Source organism: Etheostoma cragini, chromosome 15 (genome assembly GCF_013103735.1).
Source record: "Etheostoma cragini isolate CJK2018 chromosome 15, CSU_Ecrag_1.0, whole genome shotgun sequence".
In the NCBI taxonomy this organism is placed as follows: domain Eukaryota; kingdom Metazoa; phylum Chordata; class Actinopteri; order Perciformes; family Percidae; genus Etheostoma; species Etheostoma cragini.
In genome coordinates, this window is record NC_048421.1 from 9,537,492 (window position 1) to 9,560,890 (window position 23,399).

A 23,399-nucleotide genomic window follows, 5' to 3' on the forward strand; every position below is an offset into this window, starting at 1 on the left:
GTGACGGTGGGGTTTTAAAGCTGTCTATCCTGACGTGGCAAGGCAAGAGCCTAGCTATTTAAAGCTGAGGCAGCAGAGCAGAAAAAAAAACGTTTTAGGGTACAGTTGCTCACGCTCTAAAAATAACCATATTTTCCGTCAGAGTGGGAAACATGGGATCGATGGAGGCCAGAGGCAGGTTGTCTTTGCCCCACTGGGGCAAATGGTGTGTGGGGAGATGAGATGATTGCACCCCTGCCCCTGACTATAACCTACACGACAGAGGCAGAGTTCCGAAAGCTGGAGAAGCTGAGGATGAGGGTGGCACTGCTGCAACAGGAGATGTACCTCGAGCAGGTGAGGGTTGTGGGTTTAAGTCCCTGGTAAAATAGCAGGTCGTCCGATACCCAATTGTGGTAATTGATTTGAGAGTCAGTTCTGTGCTGAGTAGTCGTCAATACCTATGAAGAAATAATGTGCTGACAGTCTTTTCTTCTCTGTGACAGGCTCTGTTGGACACTCTGTCCCCTCATCTTTCGTCTATAGTACCCGGGCCTGGGTGTCCCAACATCAGTGTTCTGAGACACCTGTACTCCCTGCTGGGTGAAGGAGGGGAGCGCTTCCCTGCCATAGTCCTGGACTGTGAGCTCGACTGACCACAGAGCATATTACACAGAGTTACCAGTTATACTCCGTTTACCTCTTCATTACATGCAAAAGATAAATCAAATATTACCTCTCAGTATAATAATAATAATCCAGTGTAGTTGAATCATATCCTTCTGACACTGTCCCAACAATAAAATGAATTGCAAGATCATTATAGTGGACAGCTTTAAGGCAAGCAGGTGTGCATTATGTCGTGGTACTCAGTGCATATTTGTCCTTAAATCAAGGCGTGAAGATTTTTTTCTGTGACTTGCATGACTGAAAAATTCATGTTTATTATTTATCATTATTATTATTTTCTTTATTGATGTTTCTGACTGTGAAGTGCTACATTTACAGTTTTGTTTTCAGAGAATCCAGTGGGTACATAAATGGTCAATTTAGCTTTAGAGGCCCAAGAATGTTCTCAACCCATACAGGAACATTAAACCCTTCAATTTATCTGACATAATAAATATCACCAAATTTGGATTGGCATGGATTTACCAATAATGACATGCATTTACTACATGACGTCAACATGTGGCGAATAGCTTTTACAGTCTGGATCTTTGGAATTCCAGATTGGCCTTGAACAGTGTAGGTTTTTATTTTTCTAATGGTTCATTGCTAGTTCCATGTTTAGACTAGATTTTGATTTTGATTTTTGGTGTATAATTGTACTGCAATGATATCAAATAATACCTAGAATAATGGAAAACCGTGACCAGAGGTCAGTAATGGAGCTCTTGGAACCCCTACTGTACCACCAGATGGCACTCAACTCACAGGACGAGGGACCATGGAACACACAGGTGACGAATGTTAATCCCTTGTTTAGGTAATAGTGTTGCACCGAAAGCAATCAATCAATTGGCAGTTGGATTAAATCTGTGACCTAGAAATGTGGAACTACGACTACTTTTCATAAAATACTAACAAGTATTTTCTTTTCTTTTTTTTAAATTTACTTTACTCAGTGTGCTGCATGACTGCTTGCCTGCTGGTCTGTGGATTTAAGTGATTTTAAAGCAACTACGGAGGGGCTTCATCCTATTTTGATCCTGTCTTTTACCAAAAGCAGCAGGAATGCCATGTCTTCAGGATCATCCTCCATGTGTTCCAGTTTCTTCCTACTGTCTGGCAAATCAAGGTTTCTGAAGAGCTCACAGAGGTTGAATAATTGTGTTTGTTAGTCATGAGACAGACCTGCAACATTTTCAGTTTGTTTCAGTTCACTCTGAACCCCCAATACTCTACTATAATGTTTCTCCATACGATGTGTTTGAATCCCGTGCTGTGCTTTCATAATCCTGTATACATGGAATGATATGTAACACGTATGGGGCCAATATGATGTCTCTGTGATCTGATAAAACTGGGAACTGATTTGGTTGTGTGAGGGCGTATGTGAAATGTAGAAAGGCTTGGTGAGGCTTAAAAGGCTCTTGTCCACATATGACGTGTGGATGGCAGGGGCTGTGCCAGACTGGGCAACAGGTGGCGCTGGGTTCACACAGCAGGACGTGGGTGTTTTAGCCCTGCTGCACCAACCCTCATGGAGGCTACACACAAACACAGGGACAAGCACACTCAAAGCCGGCTGAGTCACAAAGATGCCTAGGGGCCTGGCTCTCTGCATGCTGCAAGCTGGAAATGGCATGCTTCCCTAAGGAGAGTAATAAAAAGATTGTAAAAGGAGATGACTATTTCAGCTTCACATTGTTATCAAAAACCACAGGGGACTCTATTGATTAGGGCAACTGCTCCAAATTAAAACCAGAAATCCAGTCACATGTGTTTGCGAGATTTCTGTTCCAGCACCAGAAGATTGCAGCCAAGTTATCTGTGCGACTGTGGAAGTGTGCGGCAACTTCTTCTCTTCCCACTCTGGGATCAGTGTGTGTGAAGCGAATAGAGGTGGAAGCATCTTTGAGATCACGTCAACACTACACACAAGTCCCAGAGGCAGTAGCGCCTACGCAACTCAGCCTTCCTGTGACCCGCATACATCGGCAGCATGGCCTGGTCCTGCCCAGGTTACCCATGTCTCACACTTGTCTCATTTTTCTCACGCCTCTTTTAGTCACACAATGGAAGATCCCAATCAGTTTCACTTCCCAAGGATGAAGCTTCATCTTTTTTCCATTCCGGCACTGCTGTATGCCACAAGTAGACACACACAGAGAGGGGCAGAGATGAATAGCCTTCTATTTGTGGTACACATTCCTTCCTACTTGTTACTTTTTTTTCACCCTTTTATTTGTTTTTTTGTCCAAGTACAAATCCACAGAAACCGAACAGTGCTACCAAGAATCCACTTCTCTCCATCAAATGCCCATTGAACATGTTTTTTCTCCCGCATCCCATCCCTCACAAACACATTCCTCACTTCACCGCTTTTACTCTTCTTTTTCTCATTTACAGCTCTGTTGCAGAGGGAGCTACAACAGGGATTGTTAAGTCAGTGTGGTCATCCGTTAGGCTGCATTACAGTTCATTATTATATATCATACTGAGGCATGTTTGGTATTTATATGATGATATAAGGTATTCCTTACTCTGATAATGTAAGCATTGTGGTTAGTAAAGAAAGAGTAAAAATACTTTTATCTCATTGATGAGACCCCTGTGGCTCAGCTGAAGTCATGCCAGTGATTTATTCAAGCATAGAGCTGTTTTTAAAACTTATAATTAAATCTTAGTAGTTGCTGAGTCCTTCGTCTCTTCTCTTTAGACACAGACTTGGTTTTAACACTCGCAAAGCTTTAAGAGTAACTATTTAGAACTGTAGTGAGATCAAATCATTTTTGCAACCGCTTTCATGCATTGCTAGGAGACATGTTGTCTTATCCCTAAACACACTTGAAATCCTGCACAACAGTACACATAAATCCCATCGCCTTTCAGCAACAAACCGCCATAATTAGTGTTAGGTTTACAGTTAATTTTCAAAAAAGCTTGGAACGAAAAAATACTATAATGTTGCCATATCAAATCCAATAGCCTAAGGCCTGAAGATAAAAACAGACATTCAGCTGAGGCTATAATGTAACATGCAAGTTTAGAAGAAGAGAGCTGTCTGGATTGATTTTCCTTTCATGGAAGAGAGAGATGCTGGGGGATTAGCAACTCCTGGGTTGCCTTCCGTACAGAAAAAAATCTGGCACCAGCAGTGAGAGTGGGTGGGAAAGCCTGTTTTTTTTTTTTTGAGTATTTCTGTCACGTGTGGGCTAGCTCATTAGTGTCTTTATCACACTTACATTATAAAGGCATTAAATATTTGATGTCCTGCAAATCAGTGTCTTCAGGTGTCTGATTGCACATAAACAGAGGAGTGTGTGGGTGGTCTTGCATTTGTGTTTTCTGTTGATGTCTAAGCGGGAGGTAGAGGGATGTAATGTGGACATTATTGCTATACCGGTAATTGCTATGCAGAGGTGGTACATTTATGCTGTTGTGGTGCAGAGTAGGAAGGAAAAAAGTAAGTCTGAAATCGAAGATAAAGGATTCCCCTTTCTCTTATGACTTCCAGTCGGCAGTAGGCTTCCGTATTCCCAAGGGGAGGCTTATATACTGCTGGAAAACAAAAAAAGAAAAGAAAAAAGACTGTGATTGAGAGGCAGTGATGCGGAGATAAAGAAAAGAGGGAGCAGTCAACTCTTCTCCCCTCCCCCCCCTTCCTGTGCTTCGTCAACTTCTATTCTCCCTATTTCAATGTTTGACGTCACACAAAAGAAGACCAATCAGAGCTCTCTGACTTCCCTGTTTTTCTTCCCTGGCTCCTCCCCTTCCCATATATATCCCCCGCCACTCCATTCAGCAGAGTGTACAATGTACTGCCAGAGAGCCAGCAGTGCACAGCGACACGGCAAGAGAGGGAGGGAAAGAAGGGCAAAGTGAGTGGATTTTAGTGCTTAGAAGCCTTCATCTGACACGTTCCAGTATTTTTTTTCCCCCGTCTTATATAGACCTCCTCCTCCTTTCTCTATTTCTTCCTTTTTTTCCTCCAGGCCAGAGCTGATTGCGAACGTGATCCAAGAGGCCAACGCTGCAACCTGGCTCTAGGATTCATCAGCCCACATCCTCAGGATGGGCTGTACAACGGGCCACCTGGCTTGCCAAAGCCAGCCCCAGACCAACGCGGGGCAGGAGGGTCAGTCCCTGGAGGCTGGTTGTGCTAAAGTCCCTGATGTGCTCTCCTCTCTGGAGCGTCTGTCCCAGGCCACTGGAGGCATGGAGAAGTCCTGGTACCGCTGCATCTTTCCCTTTGGAATCATCTCTTTGGTGATCGGCGTCGCAGGAACTGGGGTGACCTACACCTATAATGACCTGCCTCAGACTAAAGTGGTGTCAGTGGTGCTACTTGTCATGGGAGTTTTGCTGTTGCTGATGGCCACCACCTGTTGGACTGTCCACAAGAAAAAGAGAAGGAAAAAGAAAGAGGGAGGATCATTCACCTCTGAGCAGTGTCCCCTGTGAAGCACACGGGGAAAACAGTGGTAGGAACATGAAATTAGAGACATAGGCTACCCCAGGCTGGGAGCTCAAGGCTCGGCTAAAGAAAACGCCACTTCACCTCCCGGTGCCACACCCCCCTCTAGTCTTTTTCAAAGAGTTTTGCTCGGCACTTACAGGAGAGAACTTGAGCTGAGAAATTATAGAGAGTGGAAGGACAGATTGTCTGTAGTTTGGACCATTTTGGATTAACAAGGAGGGATCACGGTCTTGCCTCACGCTCTTTTATCATCGGACAGCAGGTGTCCAGTGTCAAAACAACGTCTGAGGAGACACACACAAATATGCATTGCACACTACATGCATATTTACACTCATATGCACAAGTAGTCGCAGTGGGAGCTCGCGCAGACACCTAACACGCTATGCAGAGCTGCTGCCGGAGTCAATGCTAGTGTCACTAAGCACGTCAGTCACAGCATTCCTCGTGCCACAGGTGACCCTCCAAGAGGCCAGAAGTGGGCCAACGACTGCAACCTGACACCCAGCCGAAAGAGCAGCGCACCCACGTCAGCGGCCAGCGTCATTCACTCGTCCTGTGACACCGCAGCAATGTGTGGGGGGCTTTTTTTACGCAATGGGAGAGTGGAACTTGAGTCCAGCAGGATCTTACTGGCATCTGTGTGGACGATGAGCTGGAGAGGGCAGAGGACCTGCTGGGAAGTGGAAGGTGTTTGTGTGTGTGTGATCAAATAAAGATTATAGTTAAACGGAAAAACTGTTGGATCTTGGGCTAAGGAACTAAATATTTGCACACATAGCCATGTCCACACCAAGCAAGAGAAACTTTGAGTAAAGCAACATACCCTGAAAGGCCTTCTGTAGCTTCAGCTACATATTACAAAGGACAGGAGCACTGACTGACTGACTGATTGCCCTCCTGTCAATGTGCAAGCAAACGCCAAGCTTAGTGTCTTTGTGGGGCACCTCAACCCCACACAGGGCAGGCCAGGATTATTGAAGGACACTACCCGAGGGGACATGCCACTCAAGGGACACTTTGACTGATCCTGCTCCCCCAGGGCCCCCTCCCTCTTGGCGCCTTAAGCAAGCACTCATGGAAAAAGGCTCTATCGCATTCCCCTGTTTCCATCTGAACCCTTGAGAGTTTTCCCCCTTGTTCTTTCTCTCTCTTTATCCCAAAATGACTCCTCCTCCATCCCATATTCCTCCATCCTACATCCCCAGTTTAGTTTCTGACTTGATCCAAGTCATTTCTCTATTGTCATATAGCCCAGGAGGAAGCCCATTCAAATTCAAATTAAGACACACTTATACATAAACACCATAGTCCATTGAAATTTGTCTTTGTTGCTCTGTGCCAAAGAAAGTGTATTATTTTCTGTCATATTTGAAAGAATATTGTCTGAAAATATGGTACAAGGCTGTTCTCTAGTGAATAATGATGTTTGTTCTCTATGTGACTCTGGGGTTTCCCTTTCATGTAATGTTTCTTTTGAATGTTACTGCACTCAACTCGGTGAATAGGTGCTTTCTGTTGGCGCGGGTTTACAGGATGAGTCAAATGATGGCATTTTATTCTTGTCTTAAATATTCAGTTGTTTCTGTAAGTGAATGTAACGTGGGATGGAAAATGAAAATCCCAGAAGTAGTAAGTGCAACATACAGAATGCATAGAAATTGGGTGTAGCCTGTTTCCGTGTGAAGGACGTTGTACAAGCCCTCCTTTGTCCTTGAGAACTGTCATTGATCACTGTTGTATTGATTCTGGTCACCAGATTAGTGACACTCATGCTGAGTAAAGTCTGTCTATGCATCCAGAGGTAGCAGTTAACACACAATGCCAAAGACAGTCCTGGAGGCCAGCTGCTTCAATAGACATGCAATTGATCCGTCCTTTCTGACACATTTGTTTGCGGCTCAGTGTGCCATTTAGATATACTGTTGCATACTGATTGTTAGCCAAACTCTAAAGGGGAATAAGGAAGTAATAATGGAAGAAAAAACAGAACATGGAAAGTCATTCCTTTCACTTTTATCTAAGAGTGGGGAGCGATCTCCACAGTTGGATTGGGTTCAGCCATCCAGAACAGAGCAGCATTATTCTTAGGGGATATCATGCATTACTGACTGCAGTGAAAATGCCAGGTTAACCCCAGAGACTAAATCTTCTCTGATCTGTGTATGTTCTGACAAAAAATAGGACTAATAGATCTGTCTGTATTCGCAAACACCTGCGTAATGCACACATCAGCCCTTAATCTTTTTCAAGTCAAAGGAAATGCCCATAAAAAGTATTTATGAGTATGTTCTTTTTTCACTCAGTTGATGGCAGGTAGCCAGTGTTTGTTTGTCAGAGATGTGAAGTGATTTTCCTTCTGCCTTTTGAAAAATAAAAGGGAAAGTCTACCTCTCTCTGCTGCTTGGGAAATACGTTCCTCACCCAGTAGACGGCCATGCTGTCTGCCAATGTGGTTCGTCACTTTAGCAAGTGACACTATTTAACGTTTATTTGTGTGCTCTCTATTATTTGGTGCTGTATATATGACAATTTTATATTTCTACTGTATATTTCTACTTATATGTACATTTTAATCGTTGTATTAAATAATTGTCATGTGAACACATTGGTCCGTGCAGTTCTAGTTTTTACCTTGAGGTGAAACTCTCCAATGTATTAAATGTTATTAGTATTAAACTACTTTTCTTTAGGAGATTATTCAGTATCATCCAAAAAAATAGAGGTATTACGATCTATCTCGATCGATCTGGTTAGTAAGGAGACTAACATAGTTTTTTTTTGTGTGCACATAAGATTATAAATATCACCACATTTAAAAATTTACATTGAACATTAAACAAAAAACATCTTTGGTTAACGAGACCACCTCAGCTTCCCCTGTGCTTGAAATTTCAATGCTGTATATAGACACATTGCCATGTGCTTTCATGCCAGCTATGATGACTTAATCAGATACCTAGAGATGTGTGATCCTTTGGTTGTTAGGAAAACAGAGTGGCCAGTATCAAAACGAATAAATGACACCCCCTACTGGCAAAATAATAAAATAGGCAAACTGCCCTCACATTGACACACATACTCTGCGTGTTATCAACTACAGGCGTTTCTAATTCCAGTTTATCTGGAGTTGATTATGTGTTTTAATAAGTATGAACAGTTCATATCATTCAGTGGTATTTTTCTTGAGAAACTGCTGTGTGGGTGTTGAGGGAACTGTGTTTAGGTCTGACTAAAAGGGTGGGAAGGCCAACAGGGGCAAAGTGCAGATGGAGTGGAAGTGGTCAGTTGGATTGCTAGGGTCAGCACAGACTACAGGAAACCGGATGAAAGCAACTCATCCGCCTCTCAATCTCCAGAATTTGGCCTCAGCCCAAGCATTTAGCGTTTTTTTTTTTTTTATCATTCATTTTATTAGAGACAGAGCAGACATCAGTTTAAAACGCAAAGCCAGAAAAACAGGCAGCACAACGTGACATCATTATGTCTGGATTTGAGCCAAACTGGGGCCGGATTACTTTATTTATATTTTAATCACACTCCTGATCAACTGAGGCTGTGCAAAATGCAATCTTGTTGATCCAATTATATAGTATATTATATAGTGCCTGGCCTGCTGTTGGTTCCAAATTATACTTTTGTAGTTCATTAGAGTTACATCTTTAATGTTTAATTTCTTATACTGCACTGTAACTTTTAGTCTTGTGTTTTATCTGTTTTTATTTTTTTATTTTTAACAGTTATTCTTGTGTTTCTAATTTGTTTTTATTTTGTAACAGTTTTTTAACAGATTGTGTATAAAGCACCTTGAATTGCCGTGTTGCTGAAATGTGCTAAACAAATAAAGCTGCCTTGCCTTGCCTTGCATTTAACATATTCTTCAGATATTACAATTATTTAAGTCTTGGAGACATGATGATGATTTGGTGGAAATTCAATTCAATTGTATAGCATCAAATCATAAGAGTTATCACAAGACACTTTAGATGCAGAGTAGGTCTAAACCACACTCTATAATTTACAAAAAACAACAATTTCAGTAATTCCCCTAGAGCAAGCATTTAGTGCAACAGTATCGAGGAAAAACTCCCTTTTAGGGAGAAACCTCAGGTGGTGAGGAAAACTACCTTTTAGTGAGAAACCTTAGACAGACCCAGGGCTCTTCGTAGGCGGTGTCTGATAGTGCTGGTTTGGGGTGTGATGAACAGTGGCAATAAAAGTCACAATTAAGATAATGGAACTATGACTAGAAATAGTAGTTGTAATTGTTCATGGCGTAGCAAGTCTACTTGCCTAGAGGAAGCGTATGTAAGGTGAATAGAAATGGTCCAAGCACTGGGCCTTGTGGAACGCCATGCCTAACTTTAGCATGCCTGGAGGATTCATTGTTAACATTAAAAAATTGAGATTGATCAGATAAATAGGACTTAAACCAGCTTGGTGCGATTTCTTTAATTTACACTTGATGGTTTGGTCAATACTGTAGAATGCAGCACTAAGATCTAGAAAGAAAATTTTTACATTCACTTTGAAATTTTTGCAATGTTTGTTTTAATTTGCCAATTTCCTTAACTTCATCATCTACTTTTAGAGAAAAGCAACAGAGGATAGTCGTCTGCAGTGAGGCTGTAGCACCGTCTACAGAATTATCAATTTTGGGAGGGACTAAAAGACTCCTCTATTTTATTATTATCCTCTATTTATCTAATTTTGTGTGGTCGGATAGTAAGAATTTGAAGGAATGGTCTGATAGAAAGGGATTCTAAGGATGTACTTTTAAATCTTCAATTTCAATGCTATACACCAGCACAATGTCAAGGGTGTGGTTACAGTGAGTGACCTTATGCACACTCTGACTGAAACCAATTGAATCTAGTAGTGAGTTGAAAGCAATACTAAGGCTGTCGTTGTCAACGTCCACATGGATAATAAAATCACCTTTAAGGACTAAAAATGATAAAAACTCAGAGAATTCAGATAAAAATTCAGAACATGGTCCTGGAGCTCGGTAAATAACAACAAATATAATTGGTTGTAATGTTTTCCATGTTGGATGTAAAAGATTAAGAACAAGGCTTTCAAATGAGTTATAATTTAGTTTAGGTTTGGGATTAATTAAAAGGCTTGAATCAAAGATGGCTGCAACAACCCCTTCTTGGCCAGGGCCTAGAGGAATTTGGTTATTAACATGACTGGGAGGCGTGGATTCATTTAGACTAACATGTTCTTTATGGCACAGCCATGTTTCAGGACAGAATAGATCAATTTGATTATCTGATATCAAATCGTTTACTAGTACTGCTTTAGAAGACAGAGATCTAGTATTTCATAGTCCACATCTGATGTTACTATTCTGTTCCATCATTGCTGTGGTCGTTTTAATTCCAATAATGTTCTTAAGTATAGCTCCTCTTTTGTTCACCTTTGATCTGTTTAACAGATCTGAGTCGGGGGACAGGCACCGTGGTCATGGGACTATGAGTGGGCGACTGCTCCAACGGAAGCACAGAGAAGCACGTACCACTGCACCTCTACTCTGATTACTGATTTCAACCTTGGTTTGTCACACTTGCCTGGCCAGACAATTAAATGAAATTACTGGCAAAATTAAATTCATACAAAGTATCACTATAATGTAAACAAATGTGATAAGAAGCAATTCGATTTAATCACTCAGATACTTGAGAGGGGAATAACTTAACACTGTCATGCACACTGAACACTGTTTTTTTAGTTTTTTTTTCTGGGTATGGATGAATAGGAGATATGCCAATTACCAACGGAAAAAAGAAATTGCAATTTTATTTCTATCCCACCACTTCCCATCTTCTCTTAATCTCCTTTTTTCTCTTTCTATCTCAAAAGTCAGTCAACAAATGTAAGTGTTTCAGTCTACAAAAGCTTTTTTCAAAATGTCCTCAAAGTGTTATGCTCTCCATATTACTTGCTGCCATATTTTTATGAGCACATTCTGCATGGTTGTATTGCTATAAACGTTTTCAATTTAAATGTTTTTAAGTGCACCAACTGATTGTTTTTTCCCCAGCCATTAATGGTCACTTTGTGTTTTACTGAGAAAATGGTTGGAGTTTCTATGGAAACAGTAACTGCATCCAATTGAGGATGTCACAGCCTCTGCCCTGTCCGAGGTCACTCAACTACAAGATAATTTGATTATACAACATCTCCAGTAAGTGCAGCAAGAATCCAAAACCTCAATGAGCAATGCATTTTCTTTATTTACCATCACCATCATTTTTAGTTCACAATTATGGAAGAGTGACACATTCAGACAATTGGCTTGCCGTGTTAGAATTGGAAGGTATCATATATATAATATTTAAGTGGTGGAGGTTGCCTAATACTGAACAAAAGCTCTACAACGTAATTTAGTGATTAGGTGAGGTGCAGATCAATAGTGAGCCTGAAAGGAACAAATACTTACTACTGACCTGTGCTCTGCTCCTTTATGACCTTCTTCAAAAGAGCAGCAATGAAGAGGACACTATTCAGATATTTCAAGATAGTGGGCTATTCTGTTTATGACGCAGTGGTTTAATCATCTTGTAATTTCTATAATTTCCTCAAAGGCAGCTGTGTCAGAGGCCAAACCAATCTGTTGCTTTTTATGTTGACAACTCTGCTTTGTCACAGAAATATTGAGGAATTGATACATTTTAGTGTGTGCATGTGTGTGTGTGTTCATTCTTTGTGCATATTTTGAATCACATGTTTGCTGTGAACTCTTTATTAACATATGACCCTACCAGCTTAATTTACATCTCCTATGTGTGCCCAGGACAGACACAGGAGACATGATCAGTTTGAGGAATAAATGTGGCACAAAGACCCAGTGTTAAAAGTATTTTTTTCTGCTTGTTCTGTGACTAATCCGGTACCGACAAAAGACAAAATACATCTCTGGGTTTTACTGTGAGCCTGTCCCTTTAAACTTGCTACCTTTAAACTGCATTTCCTGTTCAACTACATTTCCCACAATCTACCATGAATACGTGGTCTGTGGACGTTCGTCATAATCAGGTCAACCAATCACATACATTCACTAGCGAGCGCGTAGTTCAAAATGGCGTTGCATTGTCCAATGATCTTTTGATATTTTACAGTTTATAAAATCCGACCAATCGGTGCTACTATTCTTGACGTTGACCAATCAACGGGCTACAGTGTGCTGGATGGGCGTCATAACATCTGACCAATCAGATTGAATAAAGTGTTTAAACGGTGAGCGCGGGCGGTCCTACAGTAGCTTTGGGGGTGGGTCCAACAAGTGAGGACGCGTGCTTGAATTTGAATTCAGGCAAGAGCTAATAACTTGTTACGGTATTAGTAGTTAAGTACTACATCACACCAGAGGCAGGGAGCAGTATTTTAGACTGTACATGTCTCATTTTCTAGTGTAATAGTCTCTAAGTTTCTGCGTGTAACACTAGCTCGTATCGCCGTAACGTTTAAATCGCTGTTCTGTGCTGTAGCCACAGACATCATACAGACTGAAGAGTGATCCTTGAACTAGCAATGAAAGCGGGCGGTAAGTAACTTAAGTCAACTTAACCTAACGTTAACTCTCACTACCAGAAATATGGGCATGACTTGGCGAATTTATAGCGAGTGTTTGTGAATTGCTTTAAACTCTTGCAATTTGAAAGAGTTAGCACTGGGTACTAGCTCCTAGCCAACTCAAACGTTAACCTGGGTAACGTTAACCATGTAACTGTAAGTTAACTTTACTTTAGTTTCAAGTGAGTTAATGATGGCATTATTTAACGTTAAATAAAAGATTTATTTTCCTAGCATTATACGCGTTTGTAGTAATTAAAAACAATAACACAATGTTAAACATGAAACTTAACGTTTGTTGCATTTGAAGCCCAGGAGGGAAATTTGGGCGCTCACTTGGTTTGACATTTGCAGTCAGATGCACAGTTCACCGTTGTTAGAAATCTGTTAATATTTACAACACTTGATAATATATGATGTTGTATGCATATTTTTGAACTTTTTCGGTGATCATCTTTCCACGGATTCAAACAATTCTGCATTCAAACAGAGGGGTTGGCTAGACCACCCGGAGATGCCTTAGGCGTTTTGAATGTGGCTCCATAACCTTCACCTTTGTGTGCATGACAATCTGCTTGAATATTAACTGGCCACTTGTCTGCTTTAAATGAAGTGCAAATATTTGTTTGACATTTATGTGAGAATTGTCTAGTTTGGGAGCCCAGCACTAAGATGTGAAATGCTTTTGGGTGATGGTTTGTGTGTCTGTGTGTGCACTTTAAATTGAATATGATAACCATGCTTAAAAAAGGAAACTTTTTTGTTAAAGTGAACGTTTAACTTATAACTACCCTTTTTTTCGTAGTCCACTGCCGTTGTTCAAAATGCTACTCGGTTCCAGCACGGAAGCGGGTCCGTAAGCGGACTCCTGCCCTAACATTGCTGTCTCTACCTGAGGAAGTCCTCCTCTGTGTGCTCCAGTGCCTTTCTGCTGAGGACCTGCTGTCAGTCAGAGCAGTGAGTAAACCTACCAACACTGTAACACTACAACACAACCTCTAGCATGTATGTGCCAAGTCATCCCAGATTTCTTCTGGCTGGGCGTCTTGCAACCACATGGTTTCATAGATCAGATGTCTGTTTTGTTCATTGATTAAACTGTTAAATTGTTATGACCTCTGTTACAGGTGCACTCCCAGCTCCGGGACATTGTTGACAACCACTCCAGTGTATGGGCCAGGGTCAGTTTCAGGGACACATGGCCATCACCCAGCACACTATGGCTATTTGAAAGGTATAGTCACTTCTGTCAAAAAAGCTTTGTTTTTCTTGTTTTTCTTCTATATGAGTTTTTACATGAACATCTCTCTTCTTTCAGAGCTGCTGAGAAAGGGAATTTTGAAGCGGCAGTGAAGCTAGGGATTGCTTATTTGTACAATGAAGGGCGTAAGTTAAACTTTACACAGCTATCTTACCAGAGCATCCTAATAAATAAGGTCAAATAAAATTGTGGGACATGAAATCCTCCTTGAGTTCTACAGGTGTTTACAGCTCCTCACTTGTGCCTTGTTTCTCTCACACAGCATTGTTGAGTGATGAGGGGCGAGCGGATGTATGTGGTCGCAAGGCCTCCCACTTCTTCAGCCTGGCAGAGAGCCTGCACTCTCCCACGACAGATCCCTTCATCTGGGTGTTCATCCGTCCACCGTGGTCTCCCACCGGCAGCTGCTGCAAGGCCGTGGTGTTCGACCGTCTCAAGGCTGAGTGTGACAGCAACGCGGTAGGTTTGGCTGTTGCAGTTTTAGAGGACATTCATTCTTCGCTTGTGTCAACAAATGACAATCGCTAATAAAGGTCAATGGTAGTGACAACGTGATTTAATGTTAATGCATTTACAAAACGAGACACCAAATAAAGCTCTAGACAAGGCTGATCTTTCATTGCTCAGTAGACAGACAGTCATTACTTAAATCCACAGAAACATGCACATTGGATTTATGACTACATGGTTAATTTCATAGAAATGGAAACCGTGAAAAGCAGTGTTTTATAAAGAAGATGATGTGAATGATTTCAAGTGTTGATCAATTCATTTTTCTTTCTCTCTCTACAGGAGAAGAGAGGACCCTTGTTGCACTGTTTGGCCAGAGTTTTACAGCTGTTTGAAGTGAGTGTGAAAGTGAGACTGAATCTGACCAGCTCTGTCTGGGTGTGGTTAGCCCAGTTTCTATTGGCCTCTACTCAAAGTGTATAGGTTTGGACACCTGTCACGGGGGCTGGTTTGTTTTTCAGGATCACCATGACATACAAATGTGTAAATGAGACAATGTTTCACAACCTGTTCAGTTCAGTGTTTAGAACCGGACCCTTAGTTGTCTTGTTAAGATCTGTCAGTCATATCTGAAACCATTTTGCCTTTTCCAGGGCGATGAAAGACGCTCAGATGCCATATCTATGTTGGAGGAATCGTCACAAGCTGGCTGTCTAAAGAGCTCTTACCTGTTGTGGGAACACAACCGGAAAGCAGCTGTGAGTCTGAATCTGTCATGTTGTTTTCTAGAGTTATTCTTGGATACATAGACTACTGTACAGTTTCTCAATGTCAAACTTAAACATTGCCATGTTTGTTTGTAGAATAGTTCACACGCAGCAAATTGATTTTAAAATATGTTTTATTGCTTTAAAAAAACTATTTCGGAAGTATATTAATTGAGAAATGGGTTCAAACTGACAAGTAATTGTCTTATTGTATATAAATTTCAGATGGCGGATCCAGGCAGGTACCTCCAGTATATCCGAACCCTCAGGGACTATGCTGGCAAAGGATGCTGGGAGGCACAGGTGTGTGTGTGTGTGTGTGTGTGTGTGTGTGTGATTAGACCAAAAATATCTATCTACTATCAGGCAGTGTCAAGAGGGCTTGCCAGTCATTGATTTTATTGTTGTGTTGTTGATGTCTTTAGAAAGCTTTGCCTAAGCCGCACCACTGAATCTCTGAAATATGACTCTTCTGAACCACAAGCTCTGTAATCGCAGCCAAACTATTATTGTCTTTTTAGGTTTAATCAGTTGGACAAACATTCAAGCCATTTATAGCCTTTCTGGAAGCATTTATTTAATACAATGTCTTTTTTCTTTTACTCAGCTCTCCCTGGCTAAAGTGTGCAGCAGTGGGAATCCACTGGGTCTCGAGTCCAAAGCCTGCTCTGACTTGGTGGCTCAGCTTTTCAATTCCTCTAACCCGGCATCACGACACTGCACTCAGGGCACCCTGAGACAAGGCATCAAGGACACCATGAGGTAGACAGAAACAAACTCTACTATGATATGACTGGCACGATTAGAGCCTGGTGGTGAATAATATTGTCCCGACAATTGAATGTTTCTCTTAATCATTGCGGTGACTCACAGTGATTTGATTACGTTTGCTTTCTTTGATTACATCTATAAAGAGGAGATGAAACCAAACCTCAGCACAAGTGATTTCTCAGAGAATTAAGTTATACTTTGCCAGGAAGGCAGTGGACATACCACCTGGCAGAGTTTTATATTTATTCATTTCAGACAATGTTTGCTAGTTTAGGGATAAGGCATGAGAGTTAAGGACTTGAATTGTCTGCCTCTTACCTCGTAATGCATTACATTTAGGTATTTTTCAATTTCTTAAAGGTGCTCTAAGCAATGTTAGGCGATGTCACTTCTTGTTGACATTTGAAGTATTGTCAAACAAAACAGAGTCTAGCTTGCCCCTCCCTCCCACGCACTAACCCCCCCCAACTCTTAAATTTATTGGCTGGAATGCTGTTTGTTTCGTGGTGCAGGTTGGCACAGTTTTTTGTTGCCATTTGTAGACCCCGGGCGGTCTACAGCGACCGCGTTTTTTTTTACAGTGTCTTCTGGGGACAGGCAGCTCACGGATAGTGAGGAGATGTTTGCTGTATGTGACAACAAATGTCGTAGCCTAAAAAATGTGAGACATTGCTTAACGCACTTTTTTTTTTTTTATAAACAATCATCCCTTTTTAATGCACATGATTTTCGGTTTCTATGTGTCTCCCTCTTTCTGCCTGTTCAGGTACATCCTTGTGGACTGGCTTGTGGAGGTGACCACCATGAAGGATTTCTCCAGCCTGACGCTGCATGTGACAGTGGGATGTGTGGACCGCTACCTGGCCCTGTGCTCAGTCCCCAAGGCTCGTCTGCAGTTATTGGGAATTGCCTGCATGGTAGTTTGCACGCGGTGAGGATTCACACATGCCTCTTCTCTGAAATGTTTGTATGTTTTACTTTTAAGGGAATTGTTGTAATACAGTTACATTCTGTTTTTAAAGGATTGTGTAGGGTTATCAGCTTTAATGTTGGAGGGTGGAATGTTATTTAGGGTCTTTTGGAAAGTTTAAAATATCTTATGGCTGTTTTTGAAGGTAAAATTAATGATCCAGATTTGTATTTTGTTTTGTATAAATACAAATTAGTTCATAGATTAAAAAGTGTTTTTAACTTTTTTTCCCCCAGCTATATCAGTAAAGAAATACTGACCATTCGTGAAGCTGTCTGGCTTACAGACAACACCTACAAATATGAGGACCTGGTTCGAATGATGGGGGAAGTTGTCTCTGTGCTAGAGGGAAAGATCAGGGTGAGTCCAACAAATATCCTTATGGAATGTATCATAGTTAGTTGGTGATAAAATAAAATTGTGGGAATTTAAGAACTGAATTTGCACATTTCAAAAGTAAATAGGTGATTTCATGTGGTTTTCCCCCAGAGCCCCATTCTGCTGGACTACGGGGAGGTGCTGCTGTCTCTGCTCCCTCTGGAGAGGCGGACCACTCACTTATTCAGCTACATCTGCGAGCTGTCGCTGCTCTACTCTGCCCTTGCCACACCACCACCTTCCAAACTGGCATGCGCCGTACTACTGCTTACACGAGCACTACATCACTATGGTAGTAGCACTCACGAACACACAGACATGAACAACACGTCTGTTTGACAAGCATTGTACCACCTTTTTAACACTGACAAGTAATGCGAATAATCTGTTCAAACTAATAGAATGTAGAGCTTTAGTGTTTAAGTGTTTAGGTAACATTCCCCTTGACTAATGTCTACTGCCTCCCTCTCTGCAGCGCCTGTCTGGCCCAGCCAGTTAGTTGACTACACAGGCTTCTCCAAGCAAGACCTCAGTTCCCTTTCTGTGCTGCTCTATGTCAAGTGGTAAGCTCCTCTTTGTGTTTTGGCTGTAGTGTGTGTTTTGACTCTATTCGTAGTCAAGCAATCAATTTCTCTCATCCTTCACTGGTTTAACAAATATGCACATCCTCCTACAGCTGTTGTTTTGACAGCAGTGTTGGGTGACATGTTATTGTAATCGCATTACGTTCCCAGCTTTACTGTTGCCATTTTCATGTCATGAAACTGCTTATTAGTGTTTGGCCTCATTGATCCACTATGTCCTTGTATTAGTAATGACCCCCCCCCACGGTTAGATTACCTAAGGCGGTGGTGTTCAAACCTTTTCACACCAAGGACCCCTAAACTTACATTATCAGGCATATTTAGCCACGTTGATTGGATGTAAGATTCACGTCTTTATTTATTATTTTGGTCTTACAGTAGCCGAATTACCTGATCTGTGAATTTGGTATCTGACTGAACGATATTGCTTTTATTTATATATATATATATATATATATATATATATATATATATATATATATATATATATATATATATATATATAAAAGCAATATCGTTCAGTCAGATATCAAAATGTTTGTATGCTGAGGGAAATGGATGCTGCAATAGACTGTGTGGCAAGCATTGTATCGACAAACTGTACTTCTCAAATGGACAAGTAACAAGATTTGTCCCCAGTAGTTGATTATAGAGATATAGTAGCAAGCAAAGTGGATCAAACTCTTTTTTTCTTGTCTTTGTTTACCCCCTTCCATTTGTCTCTCCTCAGTTTCAGTCAAGACGTTCCCAAAGATTACAGACATGTGTCTCTTACTGGCGTTAAGCAGCGGTTTGAAGATGATACCTACCAGCACATCAGCAAAGAAAAGGTACTTTAGTAGATAGGAACACAAACAAAACATAACAGTGTTATCTGAAACTGATCATTAATATTATTTCATGGCCTCCACAAGGTGATGGATTTTAAAGAACTGTGTCAGATCTTGGAGATTCCTGAGGTGGAGCCTCAAATGGAGCCTCCCAGTCCCACTGGTCAACCAGCAGACATCCGCACCTTCCTCGCCTCTCCATCTAGCACCAACAAGAAGTAAGCCAGTTACCAACACACAAGTTCTTCATTACAACATATAAGGGCGAGTGATATTTGAAAACCGTAAATGGCTTCAATATCAACCAATGGTTGAGGCATACACTTCAACATGTGTGCAGTGTATGCAATATAGCCTGCTGCCCCCCAAGAACATTTAATGGAGCCCATTATATATTTATCAGGTAGATCAACTGTGAGCATTTTGTGCTTGCATAGGTTTCAAATGGCACTGGGCCATGTTGAATGACATGCAAAGAATTCAGTTATGAGTAATAACACAGTGGCTCACATCAAAATGAGCAGTGCACCCACCGCTGTCCTTGCTCATTTAGCACTTGTTATTGTAATGGAGTATTCTGTGCTTGATCTTGCCAAAAAAATGTTTGTTTGTGCCATCTGTGATTTGCTCTGTCGACTCACTGAAACACACTTGTCCACTTTCTCCCAAGGAGGCGCGATGACGGCATGCAAGTGAACAGAACAAGCTTTTTGGCCACGCCCACGGCAGAGCTGTCAAATCAGGAGGAGACGTTGCTGGGCGACATCCTTGACTGGAGCCTGGACACTTCCTGTTCTGGTTATGAAGGGGACCAGGAGGAGGAGAGCGAGGGAGAAAAAGATGCTGATTGTGAGTTTAAGAAAGAAGTTAAAGGGGCTGGGCACGTTTTATTCTAGTGTTACTGGCAGCATTTTAAAATGTGTTTTATCTGTTGAGCATATAAATTAACTATATATGAGAGAGGAGACTGCATTAATCAGTATTTCAGTAGGACATTATATAAGATGATGCAGCAGTTGCAACATTCTGCATAATAAACCAGCAAATAATTGTAGGCATATTATGCAGGCTTACTGTCAAATGGATTACATTTAAATTATGCATTTCTACTGTTTTTTTCTTCTTTTTTTTTACAATTTGCCTCTTAAGCCCTGTTTGAATGGGATTAGTATCATTTGGGGACCTTGTGATTTTGAACTCAGAGTTGGGTACCCGGAGGCGCTTGAGGATGGCCAGAGCAAAGCTGTTGCACCATGTTTGGGTCGGGGTTCTGTATATTTTTGGCTAGACCCGGCGTAGGTTACCCCTATCAACCCCGCCGCAGCGGCACCCACACAGCAGCACCATCCGCTCTCGGACAAAGCCGCAGGGTATTTTTTACTTTACAGATATTGCAGATTCGCACAAGATCAGACAACCTTCTTGGTTATTACAAATGACTAGTGGTCACCAGGTAATACTAATCCTGTGCTAATAGGGCTTTAGTCACCCATTCTTACACACCTGACTGCTGACCTACCCATCGGGGGCGACTTGGTGTTCAGTCTTCAGTGACTTGTTTAAGGGCACTTTGACATGTGGCCAGGAAGATTGAGGAAGAGACAATTTGCTCTACCACCTGAGCCACATTTGCCCCATGTTGCTGTTTAGATTGTGTTGTGGTCCATAGTTGGTGTAAACTTTGCCCAAGTTGATTAATTAGTATGTTGTCTCTTTCAATAGCTTCCATGATATCCATCAAACTGCATTCGCTGACTGATGCAGACAAAAGACTAGAGCACTGCAGAGCCTTGTCCAGCGATGAAGACAGCTTCTCTGAAGCAGAAAGAGATGTGAACAAGGATTGCCAAGACCAGGAACTCGTTTCCTTCTCTACAGACCTTCACAGTTCAGGATACTCCTCTGTCCAGAGTGTTAGCCCTTCATCCACATGCTGCTCCTCCTCCCTCATGCCTTGCACATTCAAGACCTTAACCAGTTCCGTGGGTGCAGCCAGTGCCCAGCAGGGCTTCCGCCTTCTGGTGCCCATGCAGAGGCCCCGGGGCACCTCCAGCAAACAAGTGAAGAGGAAGAACTCGGCAGCTCATAGTGGAGGTGAGGTGGATAAAGAAGAGGAGGAAGGAGACAAGTATTACGCCAATGCAGGGTTTTTGAGCCTATAGGCCGTGGTTGCTCGACTTGCCCCAAGCTGTTCAGAGAGCTCCTGCTCAGTTATCCTCCAGCACTTTTCTTTAGTTCTCAATGCTGTTCCTCACTCTTGTCAGTCTGCACTGAGCCATTTTGTCAGATGATTGGGAGACATTTAGCTTTAAGGCAAGTAAGAGAAAACAAAATGACTTACCTAGAAACTTGGCTTTCTATTACATTACACTTCCATGTTTACAGGCATAGCACAATAAAATACCTCCCATAAACCTAAACCACTGGAACATCAATTTAGTTTCCTCAGGACCATTTCTGTTGATTTACAGCCTTCTAAAACAACAATCTCACATTGTGGTAGATAGTTGTAAAAGCGATGAAACTTCATGGACTTGTTTTTATTTTATTTTTTTGTGGGGGGGGGGGGGGGGGGGGGGGAGATATTCATTGTTAAAATCATATTTTGGAAAAAAACTTAAACATTGCTGTCATGTTATTGTTTTGATTTTTAGTTTCTGATATGCACTGTACAAGACTATCTTGTATTTGGTGAATTTCAATAGGTGACTACTGTCATCTAGTTGATGAAAAAGTCTGCATCTGAAGCCTAAAGAAAATATGATTTGTATGAGTTCTTCTTTTTTAACCTAATTTTTCCTGTGTGTTTGCCAAAGGTACCGTAGTGGTGGCAGCTGTGTTTTCAGGGGTGTCTATGTGAATAGAAACAGAGCTGTGAAATAAGTATTTTAGTAGTCTGCATCATCTAGAGTACATATACACCAGTCATGCTGTTTATATTTGTGATATTACTTAAAAGACCTACAGTATAGCACCTTATCCCATCAGGAACAACAGATGTTCAATAAGGTGTTTTGATAATGCCATTAACCAAGAATCACCAGCTGGATGAGTATCCTACAAACTTCAGCATATCATCCAGATGTCTAGTACTTCACAGTCATTAACTATTTAGCTCAACTGAATGAGGTACTCCATGCAATATGTGACTCACATACTGGTAGAGTGTACTTGATCTGCTTTTCCTCCCATCGGAATTAGGTCTAGCACTTTTATCAACACAGAAGCAGTGCAATTCAATGAAATGTAACCATTTCCACACTTAAAACAATCAATGCTTAAGCAATTTTGAATAGATTTGCTTTGCCTTCTTGAAGCGAAGTGGAAGTTCAGACACTAAAGGAAGTATTAGCTGATGGGGTTTTGGGGTACTGTATGCCTCATTCAGGAGACTGAGAACACAATGTCTAAAAGTCCACGACTGACTACATTTCAAACTGTTACACCAGACTGGTTATAACCTATTCAACTTTTATATATAATATATATATATATAAAAATGTACATAGTACTATATGTATAAATGGAGAAAGACAAAGAACATGCCACTACCACTTGAAATAGTTTTGCTTCATTCCAAAAAGGCAGTTTCTAAGGAAAATTAGTTTTTCTACAGTACAGTGTTTTTGTAATAGTCCTGTGATGTGAATATGTAATTTTGTATTGAGTTAAAATAAAACAAGCCATCATGCAAGTTTCCGTAGTTTTGTTTCTAAAATAAGAAGCTATGGGTGTATTGCAATATTAATATCTTTATTAGTTTAATTAAAAAGTTGTGTTCAAGAACTCATCCAAACTAGGGCTGTATCCATAGAAGAAGTTCTGTACTGAGGTAATTAGCAAAAGTCCAAAAAATACAACATGGCTCTTACATAAAGTATGGAAAACCTGTGAGATGGTGAATGACTTCAGGAGGAAGGGAACAACTCCACAGCCCCATTGCATCCTGGGAAGATATGTGGACATGGTGGAGGAGTACGGATACTTGGGGATACAGGCTGAACTGAAAATCAACAGCAGTGCTGTTTACAAGAAGGGGATGAGCACACGTGCGTGATTACAGGCGTGAGCAGCAGAATGTTGGAGATGTTCTACCAGGCTGTTGTGGCCAGCACTCTGTTCTCCTCTGCCATCTGCTGGGGCATCAGCATCCGAGCCAGCGAGACAGACTATCACAAACTGATCAGGGAGGCTCCGACATTGTTGCACAGGCCGCTACAAAAAAATCATTCCTACCAAAGGCAAAACAACACATTACTGGGTGCTAGATAAGAATCGGAGACATCCCAACACTGCGCTAATTACAATTTGCACAATAGGTTCATCTACATATTTATCATTACCAGTTAAGCGGTTGCAAATTTTGTATTCCCAACTTGTAGGCTATACATTTTAAATATTTGTTCTTGTATTGTCTCCTATTATTATTTCATGTACATTGTATCCTAGTATTTCATTTATATTTATATTTTGTTCTGTGTAACTGATATTTTGCTGCTGTAACACTATACTTTTTGGGGGATCAATATCTATATCCGTCTGTCTATCTATCTATCTATCTAATGGAATAACCATAAAATGTAAACTCCAACAAATTTACACATAAAGTTCTGTTTACCCTTCTTGGACCTGACTCACTGGCTGAGGGGATCAAATACCTTTTTATAGTTTAAGACAACTGGGGA

The 23,399-nt window shown here is 41.2% G+C and overlaps 3 protein-coding genes and 1 long non-coding RNA gene across 4 annotated transcripts in view; 3 read left to right on the forward strand and 1 right to left on the reverse strand.

Moving 5' to 3' along the window:
* LOC117958126 overlaps positions 1 to 1,988 on the forward strand; it is a 7,098-nt gene extending 5,110 nt beyond the window's left edge. The window contains 2 exon segments of the mRNA XM_034894390.1: positions 143 to 336; positions 486 to 1,988. Of these exon segments, the coding sequence (XP_034750281.1) occupies positions 143 to 336; positions 486 to 635 (344 nt within the window). The 3' untranslated portion in view covers positions 636 to 1,988.
* A 2,420-nt stretch (positions 1,989 to 4,408) lies between these two features.
* Positions 4,409 to 7,733, forward strand: LOC117958133 (transmembrane protein 100). Its single transcript, XM_034894400.1, has 2 exons — positions 4,409 to 4,528; positions 4,641 to 7,733. The coding sequence occupies exon 2, from the start codon at positions 4,720 to 4,722 to the stop codon at positions 5,107 to 5,109; it is 390 nt and encodes a 129-aa protein (XP_034750291.1). The 5' UTR covers positions 4,409 to 4,528; positions 4,641 to 4,719; the 3' UTR covers positions 5,110 to 7,733.
* Positions 7,734 to 9,056: 1,323 nt separating this feature from the next.
* LOC117958521 lies at positions 9,057 to 9,403 on the reverse strand. The gene is made up of 2 exons (XR_004659745.1): positions 9,253 to 9,403; positions 9,057 to 9,215 (listed from the first exon to the last, which is right to left on the reverse strand). It is a non-coding gene; the product is annotated as an uncharacterized LOC117958521 (long non-coding RNA).
* A 3,258-nt stretch (positions 9,404 to 12,661) lies between these two features.
* On the forward strand, positions 12,662 to 22,408 carry ccnf (cyclin F). Its single transcript, XM_034894350.1, has 17 exons — positions 12,662 to 12,674; positions 13,509 to 13,660; positions 13,831 to 13,937; positions 14,022 to 14,089; positions 14,227 to 14,423; positions 14,757 to 14,810; positions 15,068 to 15,172; positions 15,407 to 15,484; positions 15,789 to 15,943; positions 16,719 to 16,883; positions 17,159 to 17,282; positions 17,412 to 17,592; positions 17,776 to 17,863; positions 18,615 to 18,714; positions 18,799 to 18,932; positions 19,385 to 19,563; positions 20,437 to 22,408. The coding sequence occupies exons 1-17, from the start codon at positions 12,662 to 12,664 to the stop codon at positions 20,874 to 20,876; spliced, it is 2,340 nt and encodes a 779-aa protein (XP_034750241.1). The 3' UTR covers positions 20,877 to 22,408.
* Positions 22,409 to 23,399: the final 991 nt, after the last annotated feature.

Bases quoted from the DNA above. Each gene is read 5' to 3' on its own strand.
- LOC117958133 (XM_034894400.1), top strand. From the start codon at position 4,720: ATGGGCTGTACAACGGGCCACCTGGCTTGCCAAAGCCAGCCCCAGACC.
- ccnf (XM_034894350.1), top strand. The intron at 14,090-14,226 runs GTAAGTTAAACT...TCTCTCACACAG, and splicing joins TTATTTGTACAATGAAGGGC to CATTGTTGAGTGATGAGGGG. The intron at 15,173-15,406 runs GTGAGTCTGAAT...TATAAATTTCAG, and splicing joins AACACAACCGGAAAGCAGCT to ATGGCGGATCCAGGCAGGTA.